Source organism: Natrix helvetica (genome assembly GCF_964273705.1).
Source record: "Natrix helvetica genome assembly, chromosome: 4".
Classification (NCBI taxonomy): Eukaryota; Metazoa; Chordata; class Lepidosauria; order Squamata; family Natricidae; genus Natrix; species Natrix helvetica.
In genome coordinates, this window is record NC_138550.1 from 80,533,283 (window position 1) to 80,548,405 (window position 15,123).

Consider the following 15,123-nt stretch of genomic DNA (forward strand, 5'->3'; position numbering starts at 1 on the left):
CCTTGGTTCCCCCCTTTTTATATATTTCCTAGATTACTTAATTTATAATTCTGATAAACATCTTCAGTGTGGGACAACTAAATAGCTATGTGCAAAAGAAAAAAAAGACACTTTCAAGATCTCAATATAAAGAAAAACAGCAGGAAGCCTTAACATAGTTAATTATAAATTAATCAAGTACTGCATTTTTTCTGCCGTTTTATTGCAGTCTTATTGCAAGCTTTGAAAATGTAGTTTTAAAGTCTTCCAATGTTTATGCAACTTGATAGAAGGGATCTATAGCACCTTATTAGTAAACATATTAGACAACTGGCTGAAAAGGGTATAAGTTCGTGATGGCGAACCTATGTCACGCATGCCAGAGGTGGCACACAGAGCTCTCTCTGTGGGCACATGCACCATTGCCAGCTACTCTTCTGGTTCTGGGCAACTGGTCTTTGTGGGTGCTGGAGAGCCAGAAAACGGCCTCAAAACAGCCTGAAAATAGGCCGTTTTACAGGCCGTTTCCAGGCCATTTTTCGGGCCAGAATAGCCTGGAAAATGTTCCCCAAAACAGGCATGTGTGCACCAGCAAGTTGGTCTTTGGATTTCCGGTGCTACGGCATGCAAACATGCACACGCATGCATGTTTGCTCCGGTTTGGGCACTCGGTGCTGAAAAGGTTCACCATCACTGGTATAGGTGAAAAATTTAGATAGGTATATTAAAAGTGATTAATCAGGGCGTCTCCTCCCAAAAATCACTATATTCTGTTTTGCTATACTTGGAGTTGTGAAGGCTAATGTCGAAAAAAAGAGAAATTATGAAGAAAAAAAGAGCTTTTCCATAGCCTTTTCTGTTTCAATTTTCACACACATGAAATAATTCCTTGTTCTTTAATATTAAATAGCAGATAAACCACTAAATATTAAAGAAATTGATTTCAGTTTGGAAACAGAAACATTGAAACAAGAAATGAACTAATATGTAAAAGGAAAGTGGATTTTGCACCGTATCTTGGCCAAGAGACTGAGAATCAGTCTTTAAAAATATCTTTAGGTTTGATATGTACTTTTCCATTTTTTTATTAAATTAAAAAGATAAATTAATTTATAAATACTAAATGGTATGAGGATTACATTGCATATGCAAAACTAATTATCTTCAATGGAGAAGCTGCAAAATCACATGGCAGTAACGACAATAGTGTCTAATAAATGAAAATTAGTGATTCTTTTTACATTATATATTTTAATTATAGGAGATTAGCAGGAAATTACATCAGACTGGAAGTCATCAATGTTTTATTTACTTTAACATCAATAACCAAGGAGGGTTGTCACTTGTGGAAAATATCTTATGTATCACATTTGAAATATATTTAAACCAGATTTTTTATTCTATTAGTATTCTTTTAGTACTTTCAAGCAAAATAAGAACACACATCTACATCGTGTTCTGTTCTTACCAGCTCTGCCAAGAGAGTTAAAGTCTATTCAAGTTAGCAGGGGAACGGTCCATCACAGAGCACAGCTGACAGATACTGCTTCAGCAGTTGGTATGCTCCAACTGGGCAACTTTGTAGAATACATTATTATTCCAGATTTCCCTGACTTGCATTAAGACTGTGGGCTAGAACATTTTAACTCTTCATGAATAGGATGCTGGATGTGCTGCCAGATGCTAATAATTCAGCTGTGTGTGTGTGTGTGTGTATGTGTGTGTGTGTGTGTGTATGTATGTAAGTGAAAACCTATTACTTTGTTTCTGAAAAAGATTCTGGTGGCTTTAGAGATTACAGTACGTTCAAACTGAGCAGAAATCACCCAGGTACGATATAGGACTTATAGATGAGAATCCTTACAGCACATGGGAATGAACTCAAGCAGCTAACTGCCCTTCTGTACAATGGAAATTCTAGAACTGACTGGAAAAGAAAACACTTGCAGAGGAGTAAAATGGCCTTAAGGAAGGCTGATTCACTATTGATCAATGCTTAGTACTCTATCTCAATGAAAAGTACTTTTTTTTCACAATCCAAACTTCCTGTATGCTGTTTTCATTGACTTCAAAGCAGCACTGATTTGATATCCTGAATTAAATTTGGGGAAAGCTAGAGGCCTCCTCAAGTGTACAATTATTTACAATCATGTAAAACTGATTTTACATATCAACTGTACAAGTAAAATGTAACCCCTAAAGCCATCTCACCAGTGCCACTGAAACCAAGAAAGGTATCAAACAAGGTGACATATTGGCCCCTCTCTTATTTAATTTCTATATCAACTCCATGGTAGCCATCTCCACAACACAAACTTTTACTGCTAACCACTTGCTGGAAGACACATCTTTGTTCTAATCTACACAGATGATGCAGCAAAACTTTCAAAAACACTTATTGGCCTTAAAAGAGAAGTGAGAGTACTAGCAGAGCATTACAAGGAAGACCAACTAGAATTCAATTATCAGGAAAAAAATTATGGGATTTGTCCAAAGACCCAAGAGTCATTCTTGGAACATAGATGCCCCACAAAATCCAGCAGTTTCAAATACCTGAGGTAGTTCATTCAGCAGTAGGAAATTCATGAGGACTACATCACCCTTAAATTCCGCAATACTCAATTTATTTGAGGCCGAGCCAATAACACAATGTTTCTATAATCCCCACCTGGCCCTTTTTCCAGTTTTGCACCAATTTGCACAATCCAATTTTTAAACATCAGCTCTTCAAATTCCTAACTGTGATTATATTGTCTGACTATAGATGGGTTTCATGAAAGTGGAGGCTAGAGTGTGGATGACCGTATTTAACTTTACTCAGACTATTCCTCTCTCCCCCATTCTTGCCCCATTAAATATGAATGATGGTTTTTCAGTCCAGATGGAAACAGGCAATGACAACTAAAATACCATCCCTGGGCTTCTCTGCAGAATTTCAACTCAGCATGGAATATAACAGAACAAAGTAATTATTAAAGAGCATGTAACAGATACAGGGTACCAAATGGATCGAGGTTTATTACCATGATCTCAAGGTTTATTACCAGTGAATCCAACAGGCATTCTGCCCCCTCTATAGAGTTCCTAACTAAACTCAAAGCACCATCTAAACCCATGATGGTGAACCTATGGCGTGCACCCTCTCACAGGAGCCCTTGCGCTAGTTCAGCTTGACCATGCATGCACACGTACCTCCCACCAGCCAGTTGGTTGTCAGGCCTCCGCTGTGCATGTACAGTGTGTGTGCGGGGGACCGCATGTATGGGGTGCCATGCATGCATGCATGTGGGAGCATGTGTGTGGGGAATGCATGCATGCAGGGGGAACATGCATGCACAAACAGATGCATGTGGGTGCTCACAAGTGCAGGGGGTGCAGGCATTGGGGCTACGTGTGCATTGCATTTTAGGGCTTCAGGCATGCACACGCTTTGGGCACTTGGTCCGGAAAAGGATAGCCATCACTGATCTAAACAATGAGGGGCCTTTACTCTGGCACAATGTCAATTTCTTACAGAGAGAGACAGAGTCCCTGTGACTCTGGGCACACAAAAATAACACCTCTGCAGTGGGTATCACATAAAAGTACTAATCATTAAAAATAGTATCTAAACTCTTGAAAATAGACAGATAGTTATAGTAGGGAATGACCGTTGCCTTACCTGAATGGTTGTTCTCTAGCGCTGCGGGAGTGTCCAAGCATGGGTTAACTTCAGCTTGCTACCCAAGGACTGAGTTCAAAGTTCGTGTAACCACGTCTCCTGCTCCCTTTAGAGGTTCAGTTTAAAAAACAAAGGTATGAGACCTAGAAGGATGCTGTAAGGAGTAAGGTCTATGCCATGGAGGTGATGATTCATGTACCTGCAGGTGACCCCAGGGCGGGGTTGGACAGTCCCGCAGCACGTAGAGAACAACCATTCAGGTAAGCCAATGGTCATTCTCCTAGCCCTGCTTGGAGTGTCCAAGCATGGGACATACTCAAGCTATGTAGTCCCAGGGTGGGAAGAAAGTAAGTCCTGGTTAGTAGGACCCGCGAGGACCCACTGTAAAACTCTCCTTCCAAATGAAGCCTCTGCAGATGCAAAGGAGTCCAGTCTGTAATTCCGAATGAACAGTGACGGCGAAGACCAGGTAGCCGCCCTACAGATCTCTTCAATAGGCACTTGAGTGGCCCAAGTGGCCATAGTCATGGCGCTCCTTGTGGAGTGTGCTGTTATACAAGGAGGAAGAGGCCTGGATTGTTGCTCGTAAGCCAGCTTAATGCACGTACGCAGCCAACGACCTATGGTGGAAGATGATACCCTCCTGCCCATTGAGGTGGGCTGGAATGATATGAAGAATGATTTTGACTTGTGAAAAGAAGCTGTCCTCTTTTTGTATACCCGCACAGCATGGCGCACATCCAATTTGTGCCAGACACGCTCCCTGGGATGACCGGGATGCAGGCAGAAGTTGGGGAGGATGACCTCCTGCGTTCTGTGGAATAAGCTGTTAATTTTTGGTAGAAATGCTGGATCCAATTGCTGAATGACTCTGTCCAAATGTATAACACAAAGGTCCTCTGTAACGGAGAACGCGGCTAGCTCCGAAATTCTACGCGCTGAAGTGATAGCTATAAGAAAGGCAGTTTTGAATGACAATGCCGTAGACTAACCGAGTGAATTGGATTGAATGGTGGCGATGTTAGGGTTTGCAAGACAATCGATAAGTCCCAAGTTGGGTAACGGTGTACCATCAGAGGGCGTAGGTTGGTAGCCCCCTTTAGGAAACTGCGAACCCTTGGGTGTCTGTCTGCCTCTGAAGTGTGTTGGGGGCGAGGTCCTTGTCCATCCATTCCAGGAGGAAGTCCAGGATTTGTGGAATTGTCGCTGCTGTGGCATTGATGTGATGGGAGTGACACCAAGAGGAGAAAATAGTCCATGTTGCGTTAAAGATCCGCACAGCAGAATGTCTCCTGGATGGTGTGGATGACCTTGTCAGAGAAGCTGTCCTGCCTCAGGAGTTCCCCCTCAAGTACCACACGGCTAATTGGAGCCATTGAGGGTCCGGGTGTAGGATGGCCCCTTGGCTGAGGGAGATCTGCTCCTGAGGTATGCGCCAGTGCTTGGTCACTGACAGGCTGATAAGGTCGACGAACCAGGACCTCCTTGGCCAGTGTGGGGCGACTAGCAGTACTTTGGTTCCCTCCAGCAAGGTCTTCCTGATCACCTGAGGGATCAGTGGGAGAGGCAAAAAGGCGTATAACAGGCCAGGAGGCCAGCGGCATTGAAGAGCGTCCGTCCCTTCTGCACTGGAGCATTGGAATTTTGAAAATAACTGGGGGAGGTATGTGTTCTCTGGACTGGCGAACAGGTCTATTGTCGGAAGGCCAAACTTCTGGGTCAGTTGGTGAAATAGCGACGGATGAAGCCGCCATTCTGAATTGCTGATGGTCGTTCTGCTGAGCCAGTCCGCTGTCATGTTCTCCTCTCTCGAAATGTGGTCTGCCCTTATGGACTGGAGATGGCATTCTGCCCACTGCCCCAGGGCTTCTGCCTCCCACATCAGGGCCTTCGATCAAGTTCCACCCTGGTGATTGACGTAGGCCTTGGTGGCGATATTGTCTGTCAATATGAGGATGTGAGACCCCTTGATGAGCCGCCGGAAGTGGCACAGGGCTAATCTGGTGGCCCTAAGCTCCAGCCAATTTATGTTGTGGGCGAGCTCCGCCGGAGACCATCTGCCCTGCATCACGTGTGTCTGTAGGTGGGCGCCCCAGCTGTACAAGTTGTTATGACCAGGCATTCTGGTTCCTTGAAGAGGGATCCCTTCTTCAGCACCATTGTCTGCCACCATCTGAGTGACTGGAGCACTTGCGGAGGAATGCTCACCACCCTCTTGGAGCTGCTGGCCTCGCGCCATTGAATCAGAAGCAGGAACCATTGAAGCTCCTGTGCATGCAGCCATGCCCAGGGGGACCACTGCGATGCATGAGATCAACTTCCCCAGCAGGTGGGCTAACGTGACGAGAGGCGCCGACCTGGACCTCCGGATCTGACGCACGAGGGATGTGATGCTGTCCATTTTCTCTTATGTGAGGAACACCTTGCAGAGTCTGGAGTCGATCATTGTGCCCAGATGCTGGATTCTGGTGGTTGGCAACCGGTGGCTTTTCTCCAGATTTACAGAAAAGCCGTGTTGTTCGAGCATGCATATGGTGATGCTGAGATCCCAACATGCCTGCTCCCTGGATGATGATATCAGCAGGATGTCGTCCAGATAACAAATGAGTCTCACTGGACGACATCGAAGACATGCAGCGACAACGGCCAGAAGTTTGGTAAAAGTCCTGGGAGCCGATGAAAGGCCAAAGGGAAGAGCCTTGTACTCGAAGTGCTGGTCTGCAAATTGGAACCTCAGAAACTTGCGATGCTCTGGATGAATGGGAATATGCAGGTATGCCTCCTTTAGATCGATTGATGTCAGGAAGTCGCCCTGCCTGATGCAACCCAGGATGGTCTGGAGTGATTGCATCTTGAAGCGCTTGTACGCCAGATGTTGAGTTTCTTGAGGTGCAGCATGGCTCTCACCCCTCCCAAGGACTTGGGTACCAGGAAGAGGATGGAGTAGAACCCCCTCCATTCTTGGCCTGCGGGAACTTGCTCTATGGCTGCTATCTCGAGCAAATGTCTGATCTCTGCCAGCATTAGCTGGCGTTTGTACATTGACCTTGGGAGTGGACAATGACCAAAGGTCCGAGGGGCTATTGAGAGGAAGTTTAAGGTGAGTCTGTGGCGGATTGTGCTCAAGACCCAAGTGTCCATCGTTGTCACTGGTCGGCATAGAGTTGAAGCTGACTCCCTATGGGAGGGGACCGGTGACGGTCACTTATTCCTATGAAAGGAACGGTTAGAATACCCGCCCTGGAAGGACTTATGACTACCCTGCTGCCCTGTCCTGGATACAGTCCTGTGTCTGGGAATAGGAATGGTTAAATCCTCCAGAGGTGGCTGGAGGATCTGTGTTCCAAAAGGTCTGCCTGCAGAAGTAGGATTGGCCCTTGCGGTCAGGCTTCTCGGTGACAGCTGGGAGTACCTTGTGTTTGTCCTTAGATTCAATTAAGAACAAATCCAAGGCCTCCCTGAAGAGCTTTCCCCCTTTGAAGGGAGCGGAAGCGAGTTTCCACTTTGCCTTCATGTCCTCCTGCCAGTATCTAAGCCACAGCAGGTGGCGCTATGTTACATTGGAGACTAAGGCTCTGGAGGAAAATTTTGTGGCGTTGAGTGAAGCATCAGCAGAGTACTCGACTGCAGCATAATCTTATTGACATCCTGTCGCAGTCTAGTATCGCTCGCTGACAATTTAGATTGCAGCTTATGGAGCCAGAAAAGGGCTGCCCTGCCAAAATAAGAGGAGGAGGAAGAGGCCCTCATAGCTCACGCAGTGGTGAGGTGGGTCTTATGACAGGCCTTCTCAGCCCTCTTATCCTCTGCCTTAAGGCCTTCCAGCAAATCCACTGGAAGGACAGAGTTGGAAGTCAAGGCAACAATGGGGTCATCCACCAGAGGAAGCTTTAAAAGATCCTCTATACTGCTCTCCATGGAGTAGAGCTTCTTGTCCACCCTGCTCAGATTGGCCATTGATCCCGGCTGCGCTCACTGGCACTGGATCACATCCAAGAACAACTGAGGGGCTGGTACTACCTCCTGGGGTGGAGCATTTTCTTTGAAAAGCCCAGCCCCTGGGGCCTGGGGACCAGTGGGCTCCTTATTCCTCTGCTCTGTGGAGTCCTTATTGCTCTGCCTTGGGAGATCCATCTAAATGGAAGAGGCCCTGGCCTTGGTGGGGATGGCCTTGAACATTGAGGGCTTGAATAATCTAGAGAAGGCGGGTGGATCAGGAGCAGGATTTTCATCCTCAGACAAATCTGGAGCCTTCTTCTTCTTCTTCTTTTTTCCAAACAAAATTTTTATTGGTTTTTACAAAAAATAATCAGGGAAAGGGATGGTGGATAAGGTACAAATTTTGACAGTTACATTATGCAGGAAATGCCCCCCCCCATTCTCATAACTTTCATTTATTAATACATTAAATTGTTACTACTTAATAATATTTTGTCAGCATATTTTAACCTTTTATCTTCAAATGATTTCAATCATTTTATATCAGACAGATTTTCTAGTTCATTTTTGTGATCTAAGTTTTCTCGATGTTGCCTCTTCTCCCCCCTCCAGCAAGGCTCCAGCACCTCCCGTGTCCTGTATATCCCATGTAGTGTCATCAGATTTATCCAGAAGGACTTTGTTTTTTTCCATGAAGGCCTCAGCCTCCATAGTTGTGTTAATTCTAACTCTAGTGTCCTCCCAGAATATTAACATACCTTCTGGCAGAAGTCACCGAAACCACACCCCTTTCTGGTATAATTTCTTCGCTAGAAGTGAATAATTTTTTCTTTTATCTCTAACTTTCTTTGGGATTTGTTTCAGCATGGCTATTTCTCTATCCTTGTATTTTAATACTTGCCCCCTTTGTGCACTCAGAATCTCATCTCTTGTAGTCTTTCTGAGAAATTTAATGTGGACCTCCCTTGGAACGTTATGTGTTCTGGCATATGCTGAGTTTACTCTATAGACCAGGTCAATATCCCACCCCAACTGTTGTCTGTCTTTTTTGATGTATTCAGGCAATAATTTTGTCATAATGTCCCTCAAGTCTTCATCATCAGCCTCAATTACATTTTGAAATCTAAGGAAAAAAGACATCCAAATCTGGAGCCTTCTGACCCCCTCCTCTGCCTTGGACTCCTCGCTGACAACCAAAGAAGCTGGAAAGAATGATCTCCCAGCCCAGTCCTTCGAGACTGTTTGGGTCTCGTCTGGTGTGGGAGGCCCTGGCCTAGCTGTCTCATGCCCTCGGCTATTCCCTGAGATATCGCATTAGCGATGATCTCCTTCATGTCAGTGGACATATTGCATTCCTGGTCCTTTGCTGGGCAACTGGTCCTGGGCCTAGGTAATATCAGAGGGGGACCCTCCTCCTCTATGAGGGAACAGTCTCCTTGTACTGACTCTCCCCCCAGGGAAGGGCAAGGTGACTCTGGGGCCACCCTGGATGGGTCTGGTTCTGAGGACAAATCGTAATTCCCTTCCTCTGCCAGGGATGCAGAAATGTCCCTAAGGGGAGGAGGCAATGGGGGCCCAGATATGGCCTCTGCAGGAGGAGAGGGAGGCCTTGCAAGCCTCTGAGCCTTTTGAAACTGTTTTTCTAAGGCTTTCTGGCTCCTCTCTGCCAATCTTTGAGAAGCCTTAGATATCCCCTTAGCTATGGACTGCTTCCTTTAGGTGGGAGCCCCTTAGCCACCCTCTTGCTTGCAGGCCCTGGCCTGCTACATTTAGGGGAGAAAGGACCTGCTGAAGCTATGTCTTCTGCTGCGCTGGTGGAAGCCATGCCGAAGCTGAAACAGTCAGGCCAACAGTGCAGGATAGTTGTCACTAGAAGAGCAATTGAGCTGAGTCCAATCTGCTGGTCTCTATCCGGGAGTACTAAAATGAGCTGCAGCAGGTCAAAATGGCGTCCATTAAACGATTCCGAAATGCCTGTAGATCCGCGCCAATTTTAAGCAAGGTATGGCCGGCTGGGAAGCCAAACACCTTGCAGCTGCTCTAATACTGTCGTTGATGGGGAGGGGGGGACTTGCCTGGCGCCCCAGAGCAAGGTCCTTGCGTAGGCAACCCCTCCCAGTGGCAATCTGCTGAGACAGGCAGCGGCAATGAAACGGCCGAGATAAATTTTTGCACCACTTTAAACCATCCAAATAGGTTGCCGCGTGACTCAGAACGGCACTGGGGGCTGTCTGGAGGTCGGCAAGGCTTTTAACAGCCTCCGGAGCTCTTAATAAGTCCTCCAACAATTAGTTCCTGAAGTTCTGGTTTGCCCGTAGGGCCGATTTTTTATGCTCCGGAGGCTTCACAGAAACTCATGAAGCCTCTGGAGGGCCTCCTGGGGGGGAGGGCGGGGGAGGCTCTTTTCGCCCTCCCCAGGCTGCTATGAAGCCTCCGGAGCCTGGGGAGGGCGAAAAATGGCTTTAAAAAAGGCTGAACTCAGCTGGCCAGTGCCTCGTGTGCCCTGACAAATGGCTCCACGTGCCACCTTTGGCACGCGTGCCATAGGTTCGCCATCACTGGCCTAGGAGAAACTGGACTTTACTCAAGCCTGATTTGAAGTGGTTCTTTATTTTTTTCCAGGTTTGTAATTATCACGGTTTGTAAATTGAATTAAAACTTTAGTAACATTATGCAAAATATCACTTAAGAAAGAAGAGTTAATAGACTATGCAGGAGGAATAACCTCCACCTCTCATTTGGTGAGTGGATGATAGATGTCTCAATAATATGGTTTACCACACAAGTTTAATTTTCTTATATCACTTGTAAACCTATTATTGTCCAGATTATAAAACTAATTTCTGGAACCCTCAGAGCATGCATCTCAGAGAAAAATAATTCCACTTTCAACAGTGATTTTTTAAAAATATCCCATTATATTAAGAATGAAAACAGAGCACATACATTTATTGTGGTTCATTGCTTTAATGATTAGGGGGAAAAAAACCACTGTTACTGTTAAAACCAAAAGTAGTCTCAATCATCTACAGTGAGTTAGTAGAAAAATGCAACAGATCTTTAAATTACCTCTTTGAATAACCCTTCGGTTTGTAATACACTCAGTATTCAGTTCATCTTAATAGCTACTTCTGAGGTGGAATTCAAATTTTTTTACCACTGGTTCAGTAGGCGTGGCTAAATGGCAGGGGGTATGTGACTGAATGGGCATGGCCAACTAGACGTCACTTACGCACACTCAAGTCACATGACCCCATCATCAAACCACGCCCACTGAAATGGTGGTGAAAAGTTTTGATAGGAGGCGGGTGTGCTGGGCCAGGGCTCTTCACTGTCTTTTTTTTAATCCCCAGACTGTGTGATTGGAGTGGCATGCTGCTTCAAGAAGCTGTGCTCGGCTGGCTCCCACCTGCGTTGGGCAGCTGAAGCGGTCAGGGTGCAGCGAGCACTGCAGGGCCAGGAAGTGCTGCTGGAGCCGGGCCACGTCCAGGGAGAAGCCACACGGGCAGCCCAGCACCCCAGTGGGGCTCTGGCTGCTGCAAAGCATGGCACAAGGAGCAGAAGCCCCCGAATCCAGCAGGGCCCTGCAGCTCCAGCAACAGGAGCATCCAGCTGCCTGGATCGGGCCTGCCGCAGGTCCCTCACGCACATCACCCGCTGCCATTTCCGCTCCGACAGCCGGGCGCCCTGTCCACATCCCTCTCCGCCTTCCAACTGCAGCGCAAGGGAACCCCGGGCCGAGCAGGGAAGTGTCTGCCAGCTGTCTTGCCTGCCCAGGAGTTTGGGGGGGGGGGGGACTCCAACAAAACAACCTTGCTGGAGCTAAGGGAGTGTCTGCCCACCATCAGCGGAAGCGACCAATGCCGAAAACGCTGCAAAAGATGGGAGGGGCAGGAGTGGGGCGTAGCCCGGAGGTTGGGGAACCCTGCTATAGAATATCTGTTATTCTCTGTAACCAATATATGTTCTATTTATCTTGCTAACAGTAATAAATGGATAACAGAAATATAGAAAAGTTTAGCTATTTCCTTTCCTTCATTATTATCACTGTCCACTTAAACGGAAAAGTCAGCTTGGATAATGTTTGATAGTCTTTTCATATAGCACTTCATTGATTACATATTATACAGCAGTGCAAAAATCATCCCAGTTTGAAATTATGTACTACATATATCTTTCTCTGTTTTTTGCATCAAATGATTTGCTGAGGCAGAAATAAACTTTAATAGATTCTAAATCATCATATTGGGTCTAAGTAAGTTTAATTTTGTTAAAATATTAAAATCAGCTATTAATCTTTATTTACTGACACAAATCAGACATGTGAACTAAGCGATCAAAATTTCAACAGAAGAATCCATAATACTGAAGTTAGATAGATATTTCTGTTTGAACTGCTAAGTCATCAATGTAGGACACTCGTAATACATTCATTCCTTATTGTCAGCAATACCAAATTTGTAGCAATTTGAGGGTGGGTGCTATGAAAAGTAGTATCAATTACTACGTTTCAAATTATATTTTTGGAATAATAAAGATTGTATTATATGATATATTTTTGCCTGAAACCAAACATTAAGCTATTTCAGGCATAACAAGCAAATTGCTCAATAACAGTTTATCATTAGTGAAGATAATTGCTGGTTTAAGTGTAAAGACAACATTAGCAAGATTAAGTTATTATTCTTTTCATTTCTCTAATAACAATCTCTATGCACATTAGAGAACAAAAGCATAATAAAATCCAAAGGAAAACAGAAAAAAAGAACATCCAACATCAACTGTAATATTCTCTTAGAAAAGTTGGGATTTAAAATTCTTTGCTAGAAATATAACTGGAGGCCTTTGTTTTATCTCCATCCCTCTCCAACTTCATTAAGAATGGCTTAAGATTTTGACTTACAAACATGTGTATTCAGGAGGAGAGATTTATCTCAAGATCTGGCCCCTGGTCCCAAGCCATTCCATCTTAAAAGGCTGCTCCAACCATCAGGAATAGTCCTGGTGACTGGGACCCCTGACTGAAGAATGTCTTAATTGCTACATCTGCCTAAACTAAATAAGAAATGTTTTTTTTTAAAAAAAACCAAACTTTTTAATTTCTTACTGCTCCTAACAAGTTTATTGATTTTCCAACAGGATGTTGTAATTTGCTTCCTCTCTCCTAGTACTGAGCTTTTTACTTTTGAGATACATGTTTAGCATATTAAGACATAACGTAAGGAGGAGACTTTAATGGTTACTCTAACATTAGGAATCAAGCACAACAAAGAGGCTATTTCCCTGCATGCTGATAAGAAACTCTAAAAACATGGATGCCAAATATTGTACAATGGGGTAGTTGGAATATTAATACTCAGTATGATACTGAGGGTACAATTCTGGGGAGATTGCTAAAGTATTTGTGAAAAATCATGAGACTGAAAAGCATGGAAGAACTATAAACTATACTTAAACTAACAACCTTCAGGAAGAAATTTCCAAGATATCCAAGCCTACCTAAAAAATAGGATTGATTGCATCCACCTACTGAACTGCCATATGTAGAAAGCATGAAGATCAAGACTAGAAAAATGAAAGCATAGAGATATGTCTCCAACAGAGAAGACTGTTTGGAATGTAGTAGAATAAAACCAAGCTTCTAGTTTTACAAATGCTCTTCTTTGAACTGAGAGCAAATTTCAACAATATAAAGAAAAAAAAAAGAATAATAGGACACTAATGTCTAACTTTAATCCTCTTTATGTTAATATAAAAACAGTTTTGGTTTCGACTGGTATGAGTGTCAGATTCTTTCACATATTAATTGCCATTACTGATTTGGTTACTGTTTTTACATACAGAGTTGTAATTTTTTTTTACATAGGATAGAATTATTTTACATGGCTGAAGTGAACATTTCCCAATTAAGAACTGTATACCAGCCTGTTTGATATATGATCATGCATTTCAAATGAATCAATGGTTCTGTAAGTTTGACTGTAATACATTACTACTTTACATGGAGTGACAGAAAAAATTTAATAAATGGATGAACACATGCATCTGTGTGTGTGTGTGTGTGTTTGTGTGTGTATGAATGAAGTGGGAAAGGAATTTATTGCTCAATGCCTCATTAATTTGCCCATTCTCCAAATTATTAAACAATCCCATTGTAAATGATCTATTAATGACATGACAAAGTCATGTTCTATGCACCTTCAGCAAATTAACAATCAAGGAAACAATGCTAGACAGCAAAGATAAATATAAATAGACAACTTTGTTGGAATTATTGATGCACTTACAATTTTAAATTTTTTCACATGTGAATTCAATCACTTTATTTGTAACAGCTAATCATCATTCAAAGCAATGTACCTACCCCCAGGCAAGAAGCAAAACAATCTGCATTTCCACCTACCTGTGCTAGTGCGATATGTGCCTGTATGTGCTGGTTGAAGAGGGTCTCCCTGACTCTGGCTGAGACTCCTCATAGGCGGTTTCTGATACACTCTGTCCTCATAAATAGGATCTATGTGATGCTCTGGAGATTGTAGTGCCCTTAGTTCCGAGCCCAGATGGCTATGTTGACTTGTGTATGAAGCCCGGGATCCAGCTGCAAAATAAAGCGATATCAGAAACTTTATGAGAGGAAAAAAAGAGCATCTACAAAGAGAGATATGCTTAAAATATTATTAATATTAAGAATTCATTATTAAAAACTTCTGGTAAGTAAAAGGAAAAAAAAATTAAAAACCCAAACCAATTAAAACAATAAACAAATTGGTATATTCCATATAAGAAAAAAACATAATACAAAAAGGCAGTAATAGTTCAGGTTTATTAGCTTACAGTTAAGACGACCTAAACTTTCAAGGAAACAAAGCCGTTCAAGAGTGGCTACACATGAGAGTTTTTTCTATATTGTACAGCAGCAGCTTCTCTATTTTTCATCAACTGCATGTGCACTTACTTTTTCTTGAAAAAACAGCTGGGAAAAAGGTTAGCATCTTTAATGTGGTGGATTTAGGCCTTAATCAAGTCTATGGATTTATCTTTTTGTTTAAAAAAGTGATCAAAAACTGGAAGTGCCACTCAATGTAAAAGATCCTGGGAACTGATAAAATAGTGTTAATAATGATCAGCAAGGACACAGCCAGTTTCATTCTGTTTGTTGCACAAATCTGGCTTTTTTGCATTTGCAATTAGGTTTATTTCCCCCCCCCTCCAAAACAGAATAGCTTTCTACCAATGAAACCTTCTAGAAGATGAAGGAGCAAACACTCAAATGAATATCAAAATTACTGCCTATACTTTGTTAAACTTTGAAACGAAGCTAATTTCAATCTGTTTTTCCTCTAAAACAACTCCAGTTCTATTTGCATAAAGAATAAAAGAAAGGGGGATAAAGGCAATTCTCATTTATTCCTCTTTCATTACAAACAGTCCCATTTAATATGGTTCCCCAGCCCTCTATAGAAGCTTCTCATTTAGCACAGATAGTTGCAAGAACCAGAACAAAGCAAAACAAACATTACATTCTCTATCCTCCAGGGGAAGTG

General features: G+C 43.5%; 1 protein-coding gene across 11 annotated transcripts in view; it reads right to left on the minus strand.

Annotated features, from left to right (window-relative positions):
* Positions 1–15,123, minus strand: part of CTNND2 (catenin delta 2) — a 525,796-nt gene that overhangs the window by 198,397 nt on the left and 312,276 nt on the right. For all 11 annotated transcript variants that reach the window (XR_014175415.1, XM_081953365.1, XM_081953369.1 and 8 more), the window contains exon 8: positions 13,983–14,177. Coding sequence is in view for 10 of the 11 variants with exons in the window: in XM_081953365.1 (XP_081809491.1) it covers positions 13,983–14,177 (195 nt within the window). In the remaining variant the exon portion in view is untranslated. The remainder of the gene's footprint in view (positions 1–13,982; positions 14,178–15,123) is intronic.